The sequence below is a fragment of the Lichenostomus cassidix genome, chromosome 7, assembly GCF_008360975.1.
Source record: "Lichenostomus cassidix isolate B80296 chromosome 7, HeHo_3.0, whole genome shotgun sequence".
NCBI classification, from domain to species: Eukaryota; Metazoa; Chordata; class Aves; order Passeriformes; family Meliphagidae; genus Lichenostomus; species Lichenostomus cassidix.
The window spans coordinates 17,292,740-17,310,071 of record NC_139488.1 but is presented as its reverse complement, the minus strand read 5'-3'; the positions used below and the strand labels follow the sequence as shown (position 1 = coordinate 17,310,071).

Genomic DNA, 17,332 nt, shown 5'->3' with positions numbered 1-17,332 from the left:
GATGCTTCAAAAAGTAACAGTCCTGTGGGGTATGTTTGGACATTGTGGATTTCTAGTTGAAATCTGTCTGAAAAATGAACTGTTTTTCCATCTTTGTTTTGGTTGGTTGGTTGGTTGGTTGGGTTTTCTGTAAATGGCAGTGTAAATATAAAGCAGATTTTTTTCAAGCTTATTAAACGTTCTGTAAGGATTTTCTGTAGAAACTGCCTCTGCTTAGTTTCATCAGTCTGTTAGCAGCTTCTTCCTCACTGATAGCAAGTTTCTGACCCCACTCATGAGGAAAACCAGCACCATGATCCTGCAGTTTCTTGGTTAGAGTGGTGTGGGCTCCACATGGTTGTTGTAGGTTGGAGGTCAGAGGGAGGCTGATGGAGGTCAGAGGGAGGATTGAGCCAGTTAGCTTGATGTCACTCCCTCTTACTGCACAAGGCAGAGGGTCTGCTGCCCCATGGCAAGGACAAATCCCCTGTGATTTTTAGAGGGAGCAGCCTGCTTTTCATGGGCTGAGGAAGCCTCTGCACTGTTTTGACAGGCACGTTCTGAATTTGCTAGCTAGTCCTTTTAATGCCATAGCCTTCAAATTATTTGTAACATACCAAGTTGTGTGCAAAGGTTGCTATAAAAAGCTCTAGTAGAGCATAAAACTAATTTTTCTTTTCAAATGGTCATTATCCAATACATTCTACTAACAAGTCCTGTGGTACTGCATGATGCAAATTAATTATTTTAAAGTAAATTTCGTAAGATGGGGTGAGCATATAACAGCATATAATAAATTTATGTCCATATTTCTTACCTGTAGTGCATTATGACAGTTTAACAGAGCTGAGCTGTCTTAGTAATGTGCTTTCTTCTTCCTTCGAGATTGTAACCTAGAAGTCAGTACAAGGCATTTAAAGTGTGTGTTTCTACTGCAGTATCTCCAAAAATGAGATTTTCTTTTTTGTGATATACACCAGCGGATTTAAAATAATGGTAAGATGATTATATAGCAATGAAAATTTATTAGTTTCCTGTGTATTTCCACTTTTAGTCCCTGGGATTTGTAACAGTGTAGGACATAATTTCAGATGCAAATTTGACGCTTTGAAACATTTGCTCAATCAAAATGCTTCTAAGTACAAATTTTGTACGTCATTGTAGATGTACTTATGAGAATTTAATTCTGTTATTTACAGAAATGCTGGTGACATCAATCTGAGAATGTAATTTAACTCTTTTCTGTTTGGTTTAAGAAACAGGATACTGTTTCTTGATACAGCCTGAATGTAGAGGCTGTGTTTTAAGACATAAGTGCTGACAGTTTTAACATGTAAATGTGCTATAGAAAACAGCTTTTTTGGGGGTATACGTTATCATCTAAATGAATACTAAAAAAGAAGCCCAGGCTCACACAGCTTTAAGTAACATGCAACCATAGTTTTAGAACTATGATTGCCTATTGAAAGACGTGGTAACACATTTATGCTGGGAGTGTGTAACTGCTTATTTGCAGATAGAAGATCTCACTGAGGATTCTTTGGCTTTGCCGTGTCCATGTGGTTTTCTTCTTGCACTGTTAATATTACTTAATACTGTTAATAACTTAATACTGTTAGTATTAAGGACAGATTAATAGGTTTAACAAAAATTCCCTGAACTGGATAATCTGTATCCTTTGCTCATTATTTGGGGCCCCCAAAGCACAAAATTCTTGTTTGTATTTTTGTCCTTAGAAAACTTCATGAGAACAGACAAATCAGTAGGCAAAGTCCTAAATTTTTCTTTTGTATCTCCTTAATTTTCTTTTCAGTGTTCAAAACTGTGATAATTGCATAATATCGCTGCTATATAATTCTTGGTAATTATTTTATGTTTCTGAAATTCTGTAAGTATCCCTTTATTGCATATTGAGAAGGTAATTTGTTATCAGTGATAAGTGCTGATTGTCTTAGTGTTGCATCTGTACCATCATGTTTTGGGCTTGTTCACCTAGACAAACTAGTGTATTATAAGAGGTGTCATCCCTCATTAGACATCAGTAAATTCACAAGAAAGGATTCATGAGTCACTGGGAATGGACGTAGACTGGATGTATTTTTGAGCAGGAGTCTAGAAATAAAGGTGTGGGACTTATATGGGTTAGCATTCTGTATCTTTTTTGTATGTGGTTGTCACTAATAGAATGATTTTAATAAAACATCAGCTGGCCTCTTCCAGCTGCTCTTTTATTAGACTAAAACCCCCTGAGAATAGCCAAGTTGCAACTCTCCCAAGAACATGGCAGAGGTCAAAGCCTTTAAAATGCTACAAGACTTAGGGAAAAATACTTTTCCAAAGCTGCCTTAAGTGTGTCTAAATATCTCCTTAATAAACATGGCAAACAGTTCTCTGGAGAAGTAAATAATCAAACTTTTGCACAATGTAATGATAAATATTGTAAGGCAGTTAAGGAAATTGTGTTAATCAGAATAAGTAGCTAACCATGTCTAACTCTGGAATTTTGCACGGAGTGAGGGTGCCACTTGCTGTGCAGTTAACTGATTTATTAACAGGGGAGTTGTTTGGCTGCTGGCTGACCCAATGGTCTCACAAGAGGCTGCAGCTATTTCCTGTGTTAATCCTAAGCCAGTGTGCTCAGACCAGGGTGGAAAAATACTTTACTCTTTTCAGCCAGCTGCTCCTAAGGCACCTGGAGAAAGTGCTGGTTGAGTTGCTTTGGGCCCAGTTTGTCTGGACCCATGCAAGAAACTCTTTTGATACTGGAAAAACTCTGTGAACAGATGTTCTTTTACAGTTCCAGCTGTGCTGCTGGAATAGACTGCTAGCCCAAACCTTTGATCACTTCTCTTGACTACGAGTGTGAGTGTAACAAATTTCTAATACATTTCCAAGGAGAACCAGAGTAGCTAAAATGTGCTGAGTTGTTTGGTCTTTGCTAACTTTAACTGCCTTGGGACAGTCAAGCAGCTGCAGCTGCTCTGAGTAGCTGGCAAGCAACAACACAGCTGTATGCAAAGTTCCTCCATCCACATCCTTACTGTCTTTGCGGCTGCAATTAAAGATCTGACGATGCGGCCTAGTCTGATTCCCAAGTAATGCCAGCTCAGCATCAGGTGGCCATTGCCCACATCTGCAGTCAGCACCGACCTTGAAGACCTTGTCAGAGCTGAGCTGCACTTGCTGCTTTTGCTGCACTGGTGCAGGGCAGAGCAAAAACAAGTGAGGGCTTGGGTCATCCTCGTGAGCTGAGGCCTGTGCTGCTCATAACAGGACCATGCTGTTCAGCCAGCTTGCTGCGTTCCCTCATCTGCTGCCAGCCATGCTTAGAATTTGTGTTCATGATTTCTGTCCGGCAACTGCTGAGCACAAACAAGACCTAGAGGAGGACCTTGTTTTTACCTGATGAAACAGCTGCAGATACGGTTTTTCATGCATGGCTGTTTGTACTACAAGTTTACGAGCAGTGCTAGTGAGTCTATTGGCAGCCATAGAGTGATGTCAGTCTTAGATGATGGGACATTTTCACATGTCAATAAGTAGAGATTAAACAGGCATAAAATCAAATTATCTGTTAAACACCAATCCATACCTTGGTTCACAGGACACAGTTACACTGTTTGTACACTTATGGATTACCCAATTCCAAACTCTTATACTGTGGTTGTTTTGTGAATTGGGTTTGCTCTACAGTAAGCCAGTAAGTGAGAATTAAATTAAAGGTTTTCAGTGTAATTTGTTCTGAACTTGGATTTTGATTTATTTGAATTTTGTGAACAGTGGATCAGGTTTGTTTAGAATTCTGAATCCCTTTGCCTTCATGAAATGGTGTGCAGTGTTAAATCCCCTCAGCAGCACTCAAGAGACATAATGTCATCCATACCTGTGATATAAGTACAGCATGAACAATTTTAGTGTCGTTGGATGGTCAGTAACAGGCTGTGACTAAGCTTATCATGGCACTAAGCCATAATATTCATCTCTATTCCAGTCACCTTGTGTATCTGACTGTGTCTCTGTGTTATGTCCAAGGAGTTGTATTTATGTGTTTGGATGTCTTCTTTTCAGCTGAGCTCCACTAGTTCTGCTTTGATCCAGCCTTTAAGAAAAATAAAATTCTGTCTTTCACACAAAAACCGTATGTAATGAAATAGTTGAATACTCGTTACTTGTCATCACCATTTAGAAAGTAAATTGGTGCTCATTTAGCTTGCATAAGATAGCAGCTTTACTGAAGGAAGAGTGTCATGCCCAAGCCAACAAGGGCAGACTTCTTCAACAGCCTTTAGACAGATAGATGCAGGACAGGATTTTCTTCCAAGCATTTAGGCATTTTGGATAAGCACAATTTTGATGCTTAAAGGTGGTTTTAAATATTCTTGTTAGTGCCTAAGAGACCTTTGAAATACCAGTCTTTAACCACCACTTTGTAATTTGCTATCTGAAAGTAATTTTCATTGAAATATGGCACCTTCTTGTCAAAGATAGTACAAAAGCTTCAAAGATATGGACTGACTTGCATCTGGTTCTCACTGTAAGAATAAGTGTCTTTAAATTGGCTAATAGAGTTCACAGCTGATCTACAGCAACAGAAAAGAACAAAACATGAAAGGAATAGTCTAGAATCGCTAGTGCTAACAACAGCAGAGTGATTAAAAGCGTTTTAAGAGGATTTCTTTCAGATATAATGGTCCTTAAGAAGAGTTGGCAATTTTTTCCCCCTCAGTTGTTCATTTTGGATATCTGTGGGCAATTAGAAGGTGCTTCTCTGTATTTCTTAGATGGAAGATTGCTTTTGTGTCTGTTAAATCTCGAATTAGAGTATGAACAGCAATGTGAAGGTGATGGTATTAGCCATGGTCAACACAGCATTTTTTCCTATTTCTGTAATGTGATCTTAATGTTTACTATGTAAGTAAGCCAATCTTAAAATTTTTTTACATTTCCGAATGATAAAAGCACTGTGTGGCAGTGTGTCTGTGGCAGTGAAGTACTTGTCTTCTTGGTCTGATGCTCATATTTTATTTGCAGCCCCTGTCATGGTAGCACAGGGTGATTGGTTGGTCTGAGGTTTGCTGCTGGCATTGTGGCAGTGCAGCCCCTCTTGTTGTCCACTGACCCTGATGAGTTTTCACTGGATCCAGCAGCATCTCATATGAGATGGAGAACAGTCTCTGGGTTCTGCACATTGTTGTGGTGGAATAGGGAGCTATGGCACTTGGATTTGTTAATCATGTGGCATTTTTAATCATTTGCTGAAAAGATTCATCTAGTATTACTTTTGTAGCCAGGACCTAAATATATTATGCTATGGGAAAATTAAATGTGAAACCAGTCAATTTAACTCTAATGACCTGTTGAAGTACTTGTATTGTAAACACCACAGCAGGTGGCATGCATAGTGCTTTGAAGACGTGGAGTTTTAAGTATGTTACAAGATGATTTTATTCCATTCCTCTGACTAAGGTATTCATGAAAAGATGGTTTAGATTGTTTGTCTAACTGTTTGTGGTATTCCTGTCTCATGGCAGAATATTCAGATAGATAGTCAAGGAGAGTTAGGTTTCCTGGTAATCTGGCAGTAAAGCTGTTAGGAATTACAGGACATTCCTCAGCTGAATATTTCCTAAGGAATATACAAACACAATACAAAAGTTTTTGAGATGGAGATTTGAATGGCTCAGCTATCACCTGCATTCTCCAGGCTAGGGAAGGAGGTTGGAGGTACTGCTCATGCTGCTGCTGCTGCTGTTGCTGGCTCTAGGAGTGTTGCTGTTTACCTGCAGGTGAATCTTCCCACATTTGTTTAGATGGCTGCCAGTTAAATTATTTTGTGGACTTGTAGGTGCGTCAGTCTGCAGTATGATTTGCGGAAAACAGCGTACATTTAAAAAGTTAATTTTCTGGTATTGTGAAAAAAGATTACTCATTTGATGGTAATACTGCTTTGCTTGCTGAGCAGGCTAAGCAGCATGAAGAGTTAGTGTAACCCAAGTTAAGTTCAAAGCTATAGTTAAAAGATTCAATTGAATATGTGTAAATGTCTGTGCATTAGCTGAAGATAAAGGTCTTAATTCAAAAACTGTGTTGAAGTTACTCAAAAAAGTCTTTAAGCAACAACAGCAGCAAAAGATTGAGCCATCTAATGCCTTTATCTGTAATCTTTATTTATTAAATTAAGCACATGTATTGTGGTGCCACCTATAAACACAGGCCAAACAAATACTGGTTTGCTATAGCTCTACATTTATTACAATAGCAGTAGCTGATGCACCATGGGTTTCTGCATCAAAACTGCTATAGCCTTCCTGTTTTCAGTGAATCTACAAGGCCACAAAATAATTTAATTGGCAATTGTCTAGGAGTATGTGTGAAAACTCACCTGCGGATAAACAGCAACACTCCCACTGCCAGTCAAGGGATCTGCAAAGGGATCTCTCAGATACTTTTGATAAGTTCTGAGGAGTTAATTGTGATTTTGTTCTTGTTAGATGCTCTTGCCTGGTGCAGAGTTAACATAATCTTGAAGTCTTAAAGTAAAGCATTACTATGGAGAAACATACATAATAGTATGTATCTGTATTTGTATAATACGTATATTCATGTAAAAACGTGTCTAAAATCTGTTGAGTATTTATTTTAATAAACTACAGAGGTGAAACTGTTGAGACACTTTCAAGGAGATACCTGACATTTTTTCTCAAAAACTGCAGGTTTAGTTTTTCTCAAAAACTACAGGTTATAGATTTCTTAATTTCTGTGGATATAGTCTCATTGTCTTGCAGTCTCTTGCATAAACCCAGCAGCATTGTTCAACTGGAATTTGAAGGTTTTGTATATTTGTCCAGAATTGCCAAACATCTGTAGTCTGCTCTGAGGAGCAATTTCAACTGCACTGCTGGCAGTTTGGCAATCTCAAGCATGCTTGCTGTGTGTGTTTAATCAGACTCCACAGCGCATGCCTGGAAATTCCACATTTCCAGTAAACATTGGATGGAGTTTGTGCGCCTAGTATGCTCTAACAGCCTGAGGCACTGGACTTGCTGAACCCATAGTACTTGGTGTGTAAACACAAATTCTGGAGAGGACTGCTTCTGCTCTGCCAAAAATCCCAGATCTTTCTTTGAATAAAGTTTTCCAAGATCTTCAGTTTTTCCAAAGATTTAACTTCCTACATCTGTGCTTTGGCCATGAGAGAATAGTCTGAAATGTATTTCCCCCCCCACCCCAAACATACAAAGCATTCATCTGCCAAGCTCTCTCACTAGGTTTTCAAATGCCAAGCATTTGTGAACAGTCTTTCCTAGATGTGTATGGGCTTATATACATATGCAATATATATGTGTATACCTGCTGGGGTGTAAAATAAACTATCATAGTAAATGACCCATTCTTAATTATCTGTCTTGTTTGTTTGTTTGTTTTCAACAGGCAGAAATACTCAGTGTGCTCAGTCACAAAAACATCATTCAGTTCTATGGAGCTGTCATTGAACCTCCAAATTATGGCATAGTTACAGGTAAGGACTTTTGTCTCACCTTTTTCTTGATTCTGTAAAACACCAGTGTTACAATGTTACCCTGAGTGTTACCGATTACAGTCTTTTGTTTTCTAATTCTTCTGGTCTTTGAATTGTTAGAGTGTTTTGCACCACCTGCCTTAATGTAAGTGGGAGTGCTGGTGGTGGGAACCAGGCTGGGAGCATAGCGGGAGGCAGCAGGGAAACAGGTGCTGCCTATGGTGTTCTGAGTGCACAAACACAGGACCCCTTTAAACAGTAGCTTTCACTGTGTTCTCTTACCCTGTTCTGAGAATTGCTTTTCCATTTTAACTGTTGTGTCACGAATGTAGAGGTTTTCATGATACAAAGTTCTGGCTGGTTCTGTGAAGAAGGAAGGCTGGGAGTGTGCTCAGAGCAAAGCTGCCCCGTGATTTCTGCCTGTGTTGAAAATAGGAGAATTTGTATTGTGAGGTTCACAGTGGGAAGAGCTCGAAATTGAGTCAAGGGTTTATAAAATATTGTAAGACAACTGCCTTTATTCATTGGAAACAAGGTTTCATTTGTTTTGGCATTCCTAGAATTATGCGGAAGTTGTTTTTTTGGTATTGTTGGAGGTTTTAGTTGGTGGTTTATTTTTTTTCTATCACTACTTTAAGTTTCCTGCCCTTATCTTGGGCGATGGTCCAGATACAGAATTTTCTTCTCTTCCTGTATGGTACAAACTATGTAAGATAGTAGTAGAAAGTAAACCCAAAGCAAAGCAATTTCCCAAATGCTGAAACAAATGTTTGGAGAGATGAAATGCATGAAAGTGTGGATTAGGAGGCATGCTTTGGCATGTCTGTAACATCTCAAAGTTTGATGTGAAGAGTAGTCTTTTGTGTGTGGCACAATCTAATACCAGTTTGACTCACTGCCAGTCAGGTTTTTATTGGTTCTTCGATGGTGGTCAGAACTTGTGAAAGTTCAGTTATTTCTACCTGCGTCTTAGACTTCTGGTCATCACCGCAGGTGTCAGTGTGATTGGTGGAGCACATCTGAGATGCAGTACTCTTCAGGGCATGGGGAGCTTTGCTTACTGCAGGACAATCAGCCTGCTGGAGATCATGGTGTGGCAGCCAGCATTCCAGAGGTGCATGGGGTGATGACGGTCTACACCACTCAGAAATGCACTGGTGATAGCATATAGACAGGAACTTGAATTCCTTCTGGAAACAATATAATTAATAGAAAACTAATAAATCAAGTAATGTAATTTTACTATCCTTTTTAATGTTAAGTATAAACTAGCAAGCAGAGTAGCAAAGGAGAGGTGTAATCAATGACCTGGGATGATGTCTGTATCATAAGTCCTTAGCTTGATCTCTCAAAAGGTCAGTGTTTGGAGGACATATGACCTGCTTACCAGTCACAGGACAGACAGCAAGTAAAGTAATTCACTGTGCAGCTGAGAAAGGGGATTCTTTAACTGCCTGTAAGAAAGAGACCATGGTGTGTAGTTCAGCCTCATTATTCCTCAGGGAGTTCTCATTACACATGGCTAAAGAAGAAAGTGGTTTGGCTTTTTTTAGCAAACTGTGTGGATTCTCCCTACAACATCTAAGGAGACTGGAGTTCTGCGGGTTGAAAGGGAAGCAAGACTTCATTTCCCCACACCATTTTCAAATGAGAGAATGGCTACTGAAAATGTTAATTGTGCTTGAAATGTCTTTTAGAGGGATTTTGACTTTGTGATCTTCTGGATGGCCCTCAGTGTTGCAGGCCTAATGCTGTGTTTAGTCAGAGATCCATTTCTTGAGAGGGAGAATTCCAAACAAGAAGAAATCTCAAGAAACTAATATTTATTCAGAGTGATGGAGATGAGAGCATTCAGCCAAGTATTGGCATGTACTGAATATTAGCTGCAAATAGTGTCTTATGTGGGATTGTTAAAGAGCTCTCTGAGAAGGGCTAAATCTGCAGTTAGTGTCAGTGTTACAGCTCATTCTGCTGCCTGGTGAGCTGCAGACATGGATCACATCATTCTAGATGTCACTGCTGTCTCTGTCAGCAGCAGTCTTAATGTGTAGCTTTCAGATACAGCTTTTGACCACAACTGCCTCCTCCCAAAATGTTCCCAGAGCCTGTGCCCCGTTGCACAGCACCATATGTATCCCACAGCCCATCACAGGGTGGGTCCAGTCAGGCCTGAGTATTAGTCAGAGCCTTTCTTTCTAAAGCAAATATTTCTTTTCCATTATTGATAGAACATTGTCCTTGCAATATGATTTCCAAATCTACAAGCTCCTACTAAAAACCTATGGCACAATAAGTATATAGAAGAAATTCCAGCAGTGGAGCTTTGTTGATTGAAGCTTGCTTGCCTCTGTTCACACAGAGTGGCGAAGGGTTCGAGGAGCTGAGTTGTCCCTGACCCTGGTGGCTCAAATTATGCATTGTAAAGGCATGCAAAGCATGCAGCCAACCTATTCCTGAAGAATCCATTTATAAGACTGATGATGATGACATCATGGGTAAAAAAAGCTTCTGTTTTAATTGTGAAAATGTGCAGGTCAGCAGCTTACTCCTCTCTCAGTGACATCAGAAGCAACACGTCTGTCATTTCAGTGGGAGGTTCTGCAGCACTGATCCAAGCTAGCTTGCCACTTGAGTGTTTACTTTCAAGGGACTTGCTATTTTCTCCCTCTTTCATTTAACACTGGAGTCTTCCTATCTGGCCTACCATGTTCTAGACTTCAGATTCAGTCTGGTCTCAGTTTCCTTCCCCATACAGCAATTTCCCAGTGGTTTTGATTTCCTTGGTGAGGAACAATGGAAATTTTTGTATGCATTTAGCCTATCATGTATCAGTAATTGATTAATATTATTATTAACAAAATTCAGATACATTTGATGTAGTCTTAGAGGCAATGATTTTGTGGCTGCTTTGAAATGACATGAAGATTGTGAGAGTCTTCTAAGTAGGTTGTAAATTCTGCCTGAGAAGCACACTGAATAGCCTTGGAAGAGAGGGACAAAGGGCTTAAGTTGCTCCTTGTATCCCCCTGGTCTTTGTGCTACTTGGGCTGCTCTGGGTGGCATGTGCCTGTCCTGTCATTACCAACAGATAAAAGAAAATGTATCAGCTGCTTCATCTTACAAATGTCCTTTGTTGTGTTTTTGGTGAAACATGAATGAATTCTAAATAAGCATAAAACTTACTTAATAAATACTGAGCAGAAGAGCTATAGCCTTTAAACTGCTGTACATGACCTGCAGCACAAGGAAATCTGTCCTGCTTATGTTAGGATTAGACTTCTAGTTTCATCTTTCCATTTTTTCATGAACAAATTATTTGATCTGCTGTTCTGTTTCTCCATGAGGAAATAGGAAACTTTCTATGTGCAAACCCTTTCTTTCTAGCAGAGCATTATATATTTAGCATGTGGCTTTACTTAAAGAAAAAAATATTAAAAATTACATTTTGTTATGGGGCATCATTTGTACACAGTACTGCTTACCAGCAGGGAGTATCCTCTGATTTTGGAAACAATAAGATGGTTCTGATACCACCAAACTCACCTGTTAACTGTTCTGATCAAGATTGGCAAATTCACTGTTTAAAAACATAAGAATTTTAGGTTTTGTGAAAGATGTACTGTGGAGATTTGAGTTGTCTCAGTTTTCAGACCTAAATGTGTGTAGATGTAACTAGCTTGTTACTCCTGCTTTAAGCCCCACAACTCTGATAGTCAGACTGGATTCCATCTGCCACCCATCCAAACACCAATGGGCTCCAAAAGTCCTTGTTTGTTCTGTAGATATAGTTAAGGGAAATTAAGAAAAAGGTCTGCTTGTCCCGAACAAGAAGCATCCAGAACCTTTTACTCTGGAATTTGAACTGCTTGGCCTGAGCTTTCTTGATGCCAGAGCTTTCTGATGTCTTTTCATTTTAATGCCTGTTTTTCTATATGATTACTTTTTGGTTTGCTTTTTTTCATTTATTGTTAGTAATAGATTATGTCTGTGTTGGAATAATCAGACAAACTACAACTCTCCTACTACACTGGTAATAATTTTAGGCTGTTGAACCCAAACTTGTTGTCATTAAGCCAGAGGCTGACTGCTTTCTGGAACTGGCAGATTTCTATTACGTCTTTCAGGTTAGGCACAATGTTTTAAAACATCTTGTTTGTTGCTGTTTTTTAACAGAGTATGCTTCTGCTGGCTCACTGTTTGATTACATTAATAGTAACAAAAGTGAAGAGATGGATATGGATCATATCATGACCTGGGCAACTGATATAGCTAAAGGTAAGCAAGAAGAGTGGTGTATACTACCCTACACAGCCAGCAAAGTGTACAGCTGGAGATGCTTTCCTTAGGAAGTCAGGAAAGCCTTCCTAGTCTTCCTTATTTGAATTGTAACAAAACCAACCAAACCTATGTACATAAAAAAAGCAAAACCCATTCACTCCTCTTTTTAATGTTCCCTGTTTATTGTGAATCCAAAATATTGTGGTATGAAAAGGGAGTCTGTGAGCTAGTTCCGGTGTGCCCCTAAGTCCCAAGAGGATAATTTTGCTAATGTAGAGTAATGATGAGGTGCAGTGCATAATTGCCCTTACATTTGATTTGATTTGGGGTATTTAAGGAAGCTAAGGACTTATTCTCAGCAAACATACTGAAATTCTTCACATAATAATGCAGAATAAGCTGTTCCATCCTTTCTGTTCTCTGTGACTGACCACACAAGAAATAGTTTAAACTAATGAACAGAAAGTAGATTAATATCTCTCTTCATTGTGTAGACACCTCCATAACTGTACAGAGTTAGAGAGAAAAACTATATCTGATGTTAAAAACTATTAGCATATCCATATAGATGCTCTGAGAGATATGTGAACTTTGCTTGCTGCTTTTTACTTGAAGCAGATTATAGGAAGCTTTGCTTCTCCTTCAGCATGTCAATATGGCATACAGGTATGGCAACTCACAATGAGTACAACTAATGGGAGCCAGGAAACATGACAGCAGATACATGATGGCCCTGCTCAGCCTGTCTAACTAGATTGTTCCTTTGTTTTGTGTAGGAATGCACTATTTACACATGGAAGCTCCAGTCAAAGTTATCCACAGGGACCTGAAGTCCAGGAATGGTAAAGTAGCAAAACACTGAAGTGCTCTGCATTTACTGTTACCTGTTAATGTAGCACTTAAATCTGTGCCTGAGATTTGTGACCAAGCAGAACGAAGTCAAGTCATGGTTGTCATCAAAGCTGCATTTGTTGAGGCACAGAAGAGCCTGTTCCCTCCTCCCCATCCTGAGTCTGTCTGAGCTTCATTACAGACCTGGCATCTTCTAGAGCACTATGGGAGAGCTCTTTCAATTTGTGTTTTGCGGCCACGATTGGCCATCTCATCAGCTTTCAGACACTGCCTGGACACTCCTCACTTCCTTTTTCTATTTGGAAAAGTTAAATACCAGGAAAGGTTGGCAGACACCAGACACAATAGACTGGAGAAGGCCTATTATTTCTAACCAGAAAATCTTGTCTTTACTGTTTTGAGGTTTGACAGATACTCAGGCTTTTGAGTAATACACATTCAGTGTGGAGTCTGTACTTAGCAGTTGACAACCGTTTTTGAAATTTGCTGAACATTGCCTTTTAGATGAAACTTCCACTATTAGTAGTGGGATAGAAATGGCACAGATTTTAATAATGCACACAGGGAGATAATAGTCAAGAAACTTCTGGGTCTCACCTCAGTTGTAGGCTTTCTCCTTTTATTAATGAATCTTCCAGAGACATTCTTGTCAAAACCTAACTATATTGGACAGAATGAAGGTCATCTGTATTGCTGTCTTTTAACTCAGTAAGGCCTGAAATGTTTTGCATTTCTTTGGAGGCTTGCGGGTATTTGGCAGATTTTCTCTAAGCTTCTCAAAGAAACGAGGACAGTTGTGCACCTGTGCATGTTCAGGTGCAGGCTCACCTTAGGGTCATTTATCTTATTGAAAAACAAAAGTGTTTTGCTGTAAAAATGTACTGGGTTTATTTTTAACATTCTTGTAATATTCTGTTTTTCATTTTCAGTTGTTATAGCTGCTGATGGTGTATTAAAGGTATGAACATTTTAATTATTTGTAGAGAGGTGCTGGTGCTTGACTCGATGTTTTCATGTCTGATGAATGAGGTTGATACTCCAATACCAATTTAATTTTCTTTTTAATTTTTGCCAGATCTGTGATTTTGGTGCCTCCAGATTCCACTCCCATACGACACACATGTCATTAGTGGGCACTTTCCCATGGATGGCCCCAGAAGTTATTCAAAGTCTTCCAGTGTCTGAAACATGTGACACATACTCATATGGAGTGGTGAGTGCCTCATCTCACTATGCATTGTAGCAGTTCTCCAGGGTGACAGAATTTGTGTGGTGCGAGAGCAAAAATTCTAAATAAGAACAAAAAACCCCACACTCCCTTTTAAGACTGACCCATAATTTATAATTACATGCTTGAAAATGATAGGAAGAGCATAGTATCTTGCATGTTTAGTAAGATCTGATTAGATTAGCAGCATGCCACTGTAGGAAGTGCATTCTTTGCCACAAGTATTCAGCGTATGTCCAAAGGCTTTCAGGAGCTACTGAACAACCTGCATCTTGAATCTCTGCTCATGCTTTTTTTTGTGGAACCAAGGAGAAAAGGGTTTTACTGTAATTAGTGTATAATAGGATGAAATTATTAGGATTACACTTGCCCCAAAGTGGAGTGTCACCAATTTTTATTAAAAAGCCACTGCTCTATGCTTAGCTGTTTAAAAGACACTGCTATCACTATCTGTGAGAATAGACCCCATCTGAAAATACAGAAGCCCAGCACTGCTTTGCTGCAGGGTAAGGAATCAGTTATAGTTCGTAAGAATATCAGATTTTCAGTTTCAGTAATGTGAATTACTTCACTCTGTCCACAGTTAGACTAATTTAGTTTTGGTCTGTAATATGAAGTAGGCTAGAAATAGCCCTACTGGTCAGATCAGTTGTGTGCCTAACCCCATAGCCTTTTTCTGGCTGAGGACCATGAAGAGTACTTTGGGAGGAAGAGAAAAGGAAGTGGGGCTGTAGTTTCCATGCATGTCGGTGTATTGACCATTTTTGTGGTTGAAGTCAACAGTGGGTGGCAGAATGAGAAATTCTTCCAACCTGTCAAGTATTATATCTTTGAGGGTGGGAGGAGATAGATGTGAGGGAGGCACTGTGGTTTTAAGCTAGCACCTACGGCTATACATAACTAAGCTGATGTCCCAGTGGAGAGTGACTTAAACTTTTTGCCAAACAGTTGTTCATAGTGAGAAAAAAATTTGACACATGATGTGGCATCACTTAACAGTGAAAGTTTGAAGGTTTGCAAGGAGCTTATATTGTCAGATTCAAAATCCTTGCTTGCTTAACTGAACTAGGTCAGAAAGAGTAAGAGAACATAAGCTAACAAATGTAAATGTTAATGTAAACTGTTACTGGAAGCAATCACATATTATCCACTGAAGGGAAACATTCCTGTTTCAAAACATAACAACAATGTTAGAGGAAAAATTCCAAACATGGTCTTATAGTTCCAACTGCTCAAATAGTCATCCTAGTTTGAATTGACTTTAGGTAACGTTTTCAAAGTGGGAGAAGGTAAGAAATTGTTTAATATCTTATCATGTCACTTATTAACAGTGCCTTGAGAACAGTATGTTGTGCATAGTTTATTTTTCCTCATTTGAAAAGTAAGATTCCTTTGACAGTTCTGTGCTTGGATGTAGAACTGAACTACCCTCCTTATTAAAACAGGTCAGTGTTTCCAGAGTATTTTAGTGTTATTATGGGTGTGTAGTGGTACTTTAGAATGTCTAAGAGTGACCCACAATTTTTTAATATATTATTTTTCAACTAATGTATTCTACTGTAGGTAGAAGCTTATAAATTCATAAGCACTTAGGAGTAATAAATCTTTTTATAACTCTAGTCTTGGAACACCATCATTTTCAGAGGAGATGGAGGGGTAGAAATAAAGAATGACAGTGGCCCAAGTTCTCTGTTGCCGAAATTAGGCATATAATAGGGCTATATCAGCAAGAAATGGCCTGAATATAACATTGAAAGTTGGAATCTCCCTATAATAAGTGTTACGACTATCAGAGAATTAGCTAGGGGTCTGAAAACAAGAAATCTGAGAAAGGGTATTTTTGTCTCTTCAAGTTATTGTCATCTATAAAAACAAAATGTAAAGAATCCCTTTTTGAAGCATAACACTTGCCAGCAGCTTTTGTGCCAGAGAGACAAATCTGCTTTACTTCAGTTAAAGTCCTCTTAACAAAGAACAAAATCCTTTCAAATGTAAACTAGTAAGATGCTAGGAATAGATATTTCATTTGCAGTATTTGTCATCTTCCCCATGGTTTTCTTTAATTGCCTTTATTCTATTTTTTATATGACTGTCTTTTCTTTTTACAAACCAATCTGTGATTTTAAATATTCTGCTTAAACTGTGCAAGAGCTTGCTTCCATGAAGTGTTGAAGTCCTTCTGCAGCCTTATAGGTCTGAGTTGCTTCTCAGCTGAAATTAATTTTCCTCTTTGTGAACAGCTGTATACATGTTTATAGCAAAGGTTTAGATTATCTTGTCCTGCTCTTCATGGATGGTTAAACAGGCCTATGTATTCTCTGAGATACATAGTAAATAATTTATAATGCTGTCATTAAATGCTAAAGCTAAATTTTCCAGGAGATCTATTGCCACACAAAGGCAGATCTTGCACTGTCCTTCAGCCATGCTGTATTCCTCTTTCTGATCCATTTCCAAACTCATACTCTAAACAACAGAAACCAAGTGGTGTAAGTTATCAACCCTGAAGTTGACTCTTAGGTCACTGTGTGTTGCTCAAAAATTATTCCTTGCATCTCTGCCAGATAGGAAAGTGTACGTGGAATGACAGTGTCACTCAAAAAGCTGTTTCAAAATCATGAAGACATTGAAGACATATGCTCAGAATATGTTATCCTGGCAGAACTGTTTGTAGTGCAGCACAGTGTGCGTTTGTGCATCAGTATAAAAGTGTTTAATCACAGAAAGCTTATGCGATATAGCTGAATTATTTTATCACTTACAAGAACAAATAAGTAAAACCATCAATTGGCTATTGGTGGCATAGAGACTGCCATCAAATGTAGCAGCTGTTCAAACATTGCTTTAGCTATGAGAACATATGTTATTTATAGAGGGAGTGTTGGCCAGCTCCAGGGGTTATCCCTTACCCTTTTTGAAAAGAATTATGCGATCTTCAGCTGCAGTTGGATCAATGCAGAGAAGACAGACCTAATTTTCATGCCTAAGGGCAGTACCTCTGTGAGTGCAATGCTAATGCTTATGCTGTACTTCTGCTAACCGTGGCTCCTGACCATTGTCAACAGTTTCCTACCAGACAAAGCATTTTTTTTTCAGTGAAGATGTTCACAGTGTTTTCTTTTCCTCGGATTACTTACTTGGATGTTCCTCTATCCAAATGGATCTTTGAATCTTTGTTGGCTTTGCACTGGTGTGGGGATGGGGGATGGGGTAGGAGTGTTCTGGGTTTAATTTTTCCTTTGGGTTATTGTCACATAGTTGAGAGGGTAGGAATTGAAATGCACAGCTGAGCTGACAGAAGTAAGTGTGTGAGCTTTTTCTGAAGACCACATATTTCTCATTCTCAGCTTCATGTATAGAGTGAACATTCATACCTTTCTCTCTCCTTTCTGTTCCTCTATATGCAAAGATGAGTCCAACATCTTCAGAGGCTGCAGCTTACAAACCACTACATTAAATGCCCTTGCTTTGTTTTT

General features: G+C 38.9%; 1 protein-coding gene across 6 annotated transcripts in view; it reads left to right on the top strand.

The window, feature by feature from the left end:
• The window catches only part of MAP3K20 (mitogen-activated protein kinase kinase kinase 20), a 90,823-nt gene that overhangs the window by 22,361 nt on the left and 51,130 nt on the right, over positions 1-17,332 (top strand). For all 6 annotated transcript variants that reach the window (XM_085066442.1, XM_085066441.1, XM_085066437.1 and 3 more), the window contains exons 3-7: positions 7,411-7,498; positions 11,672-11,773; positions 12,553-12,618; positions 13,558-13,586; positions 13,704-13,841. In XM_085066442.1, the coding sequence (XP_084922568.1) occupies positions 7,411-7,498; positions 11,672-11,773; positions 12,553-12,618; positions 13,558-13,586; positions 13,704-13,841 (423 nt within the window). The remainder of the gene's footprint in view (positions 1-7,410; positions 7,499-11,671; positions 11,774-12,552; positions 12,619-13,557; positions 13,587-13,703; positions 13,842-17,332) is intronic.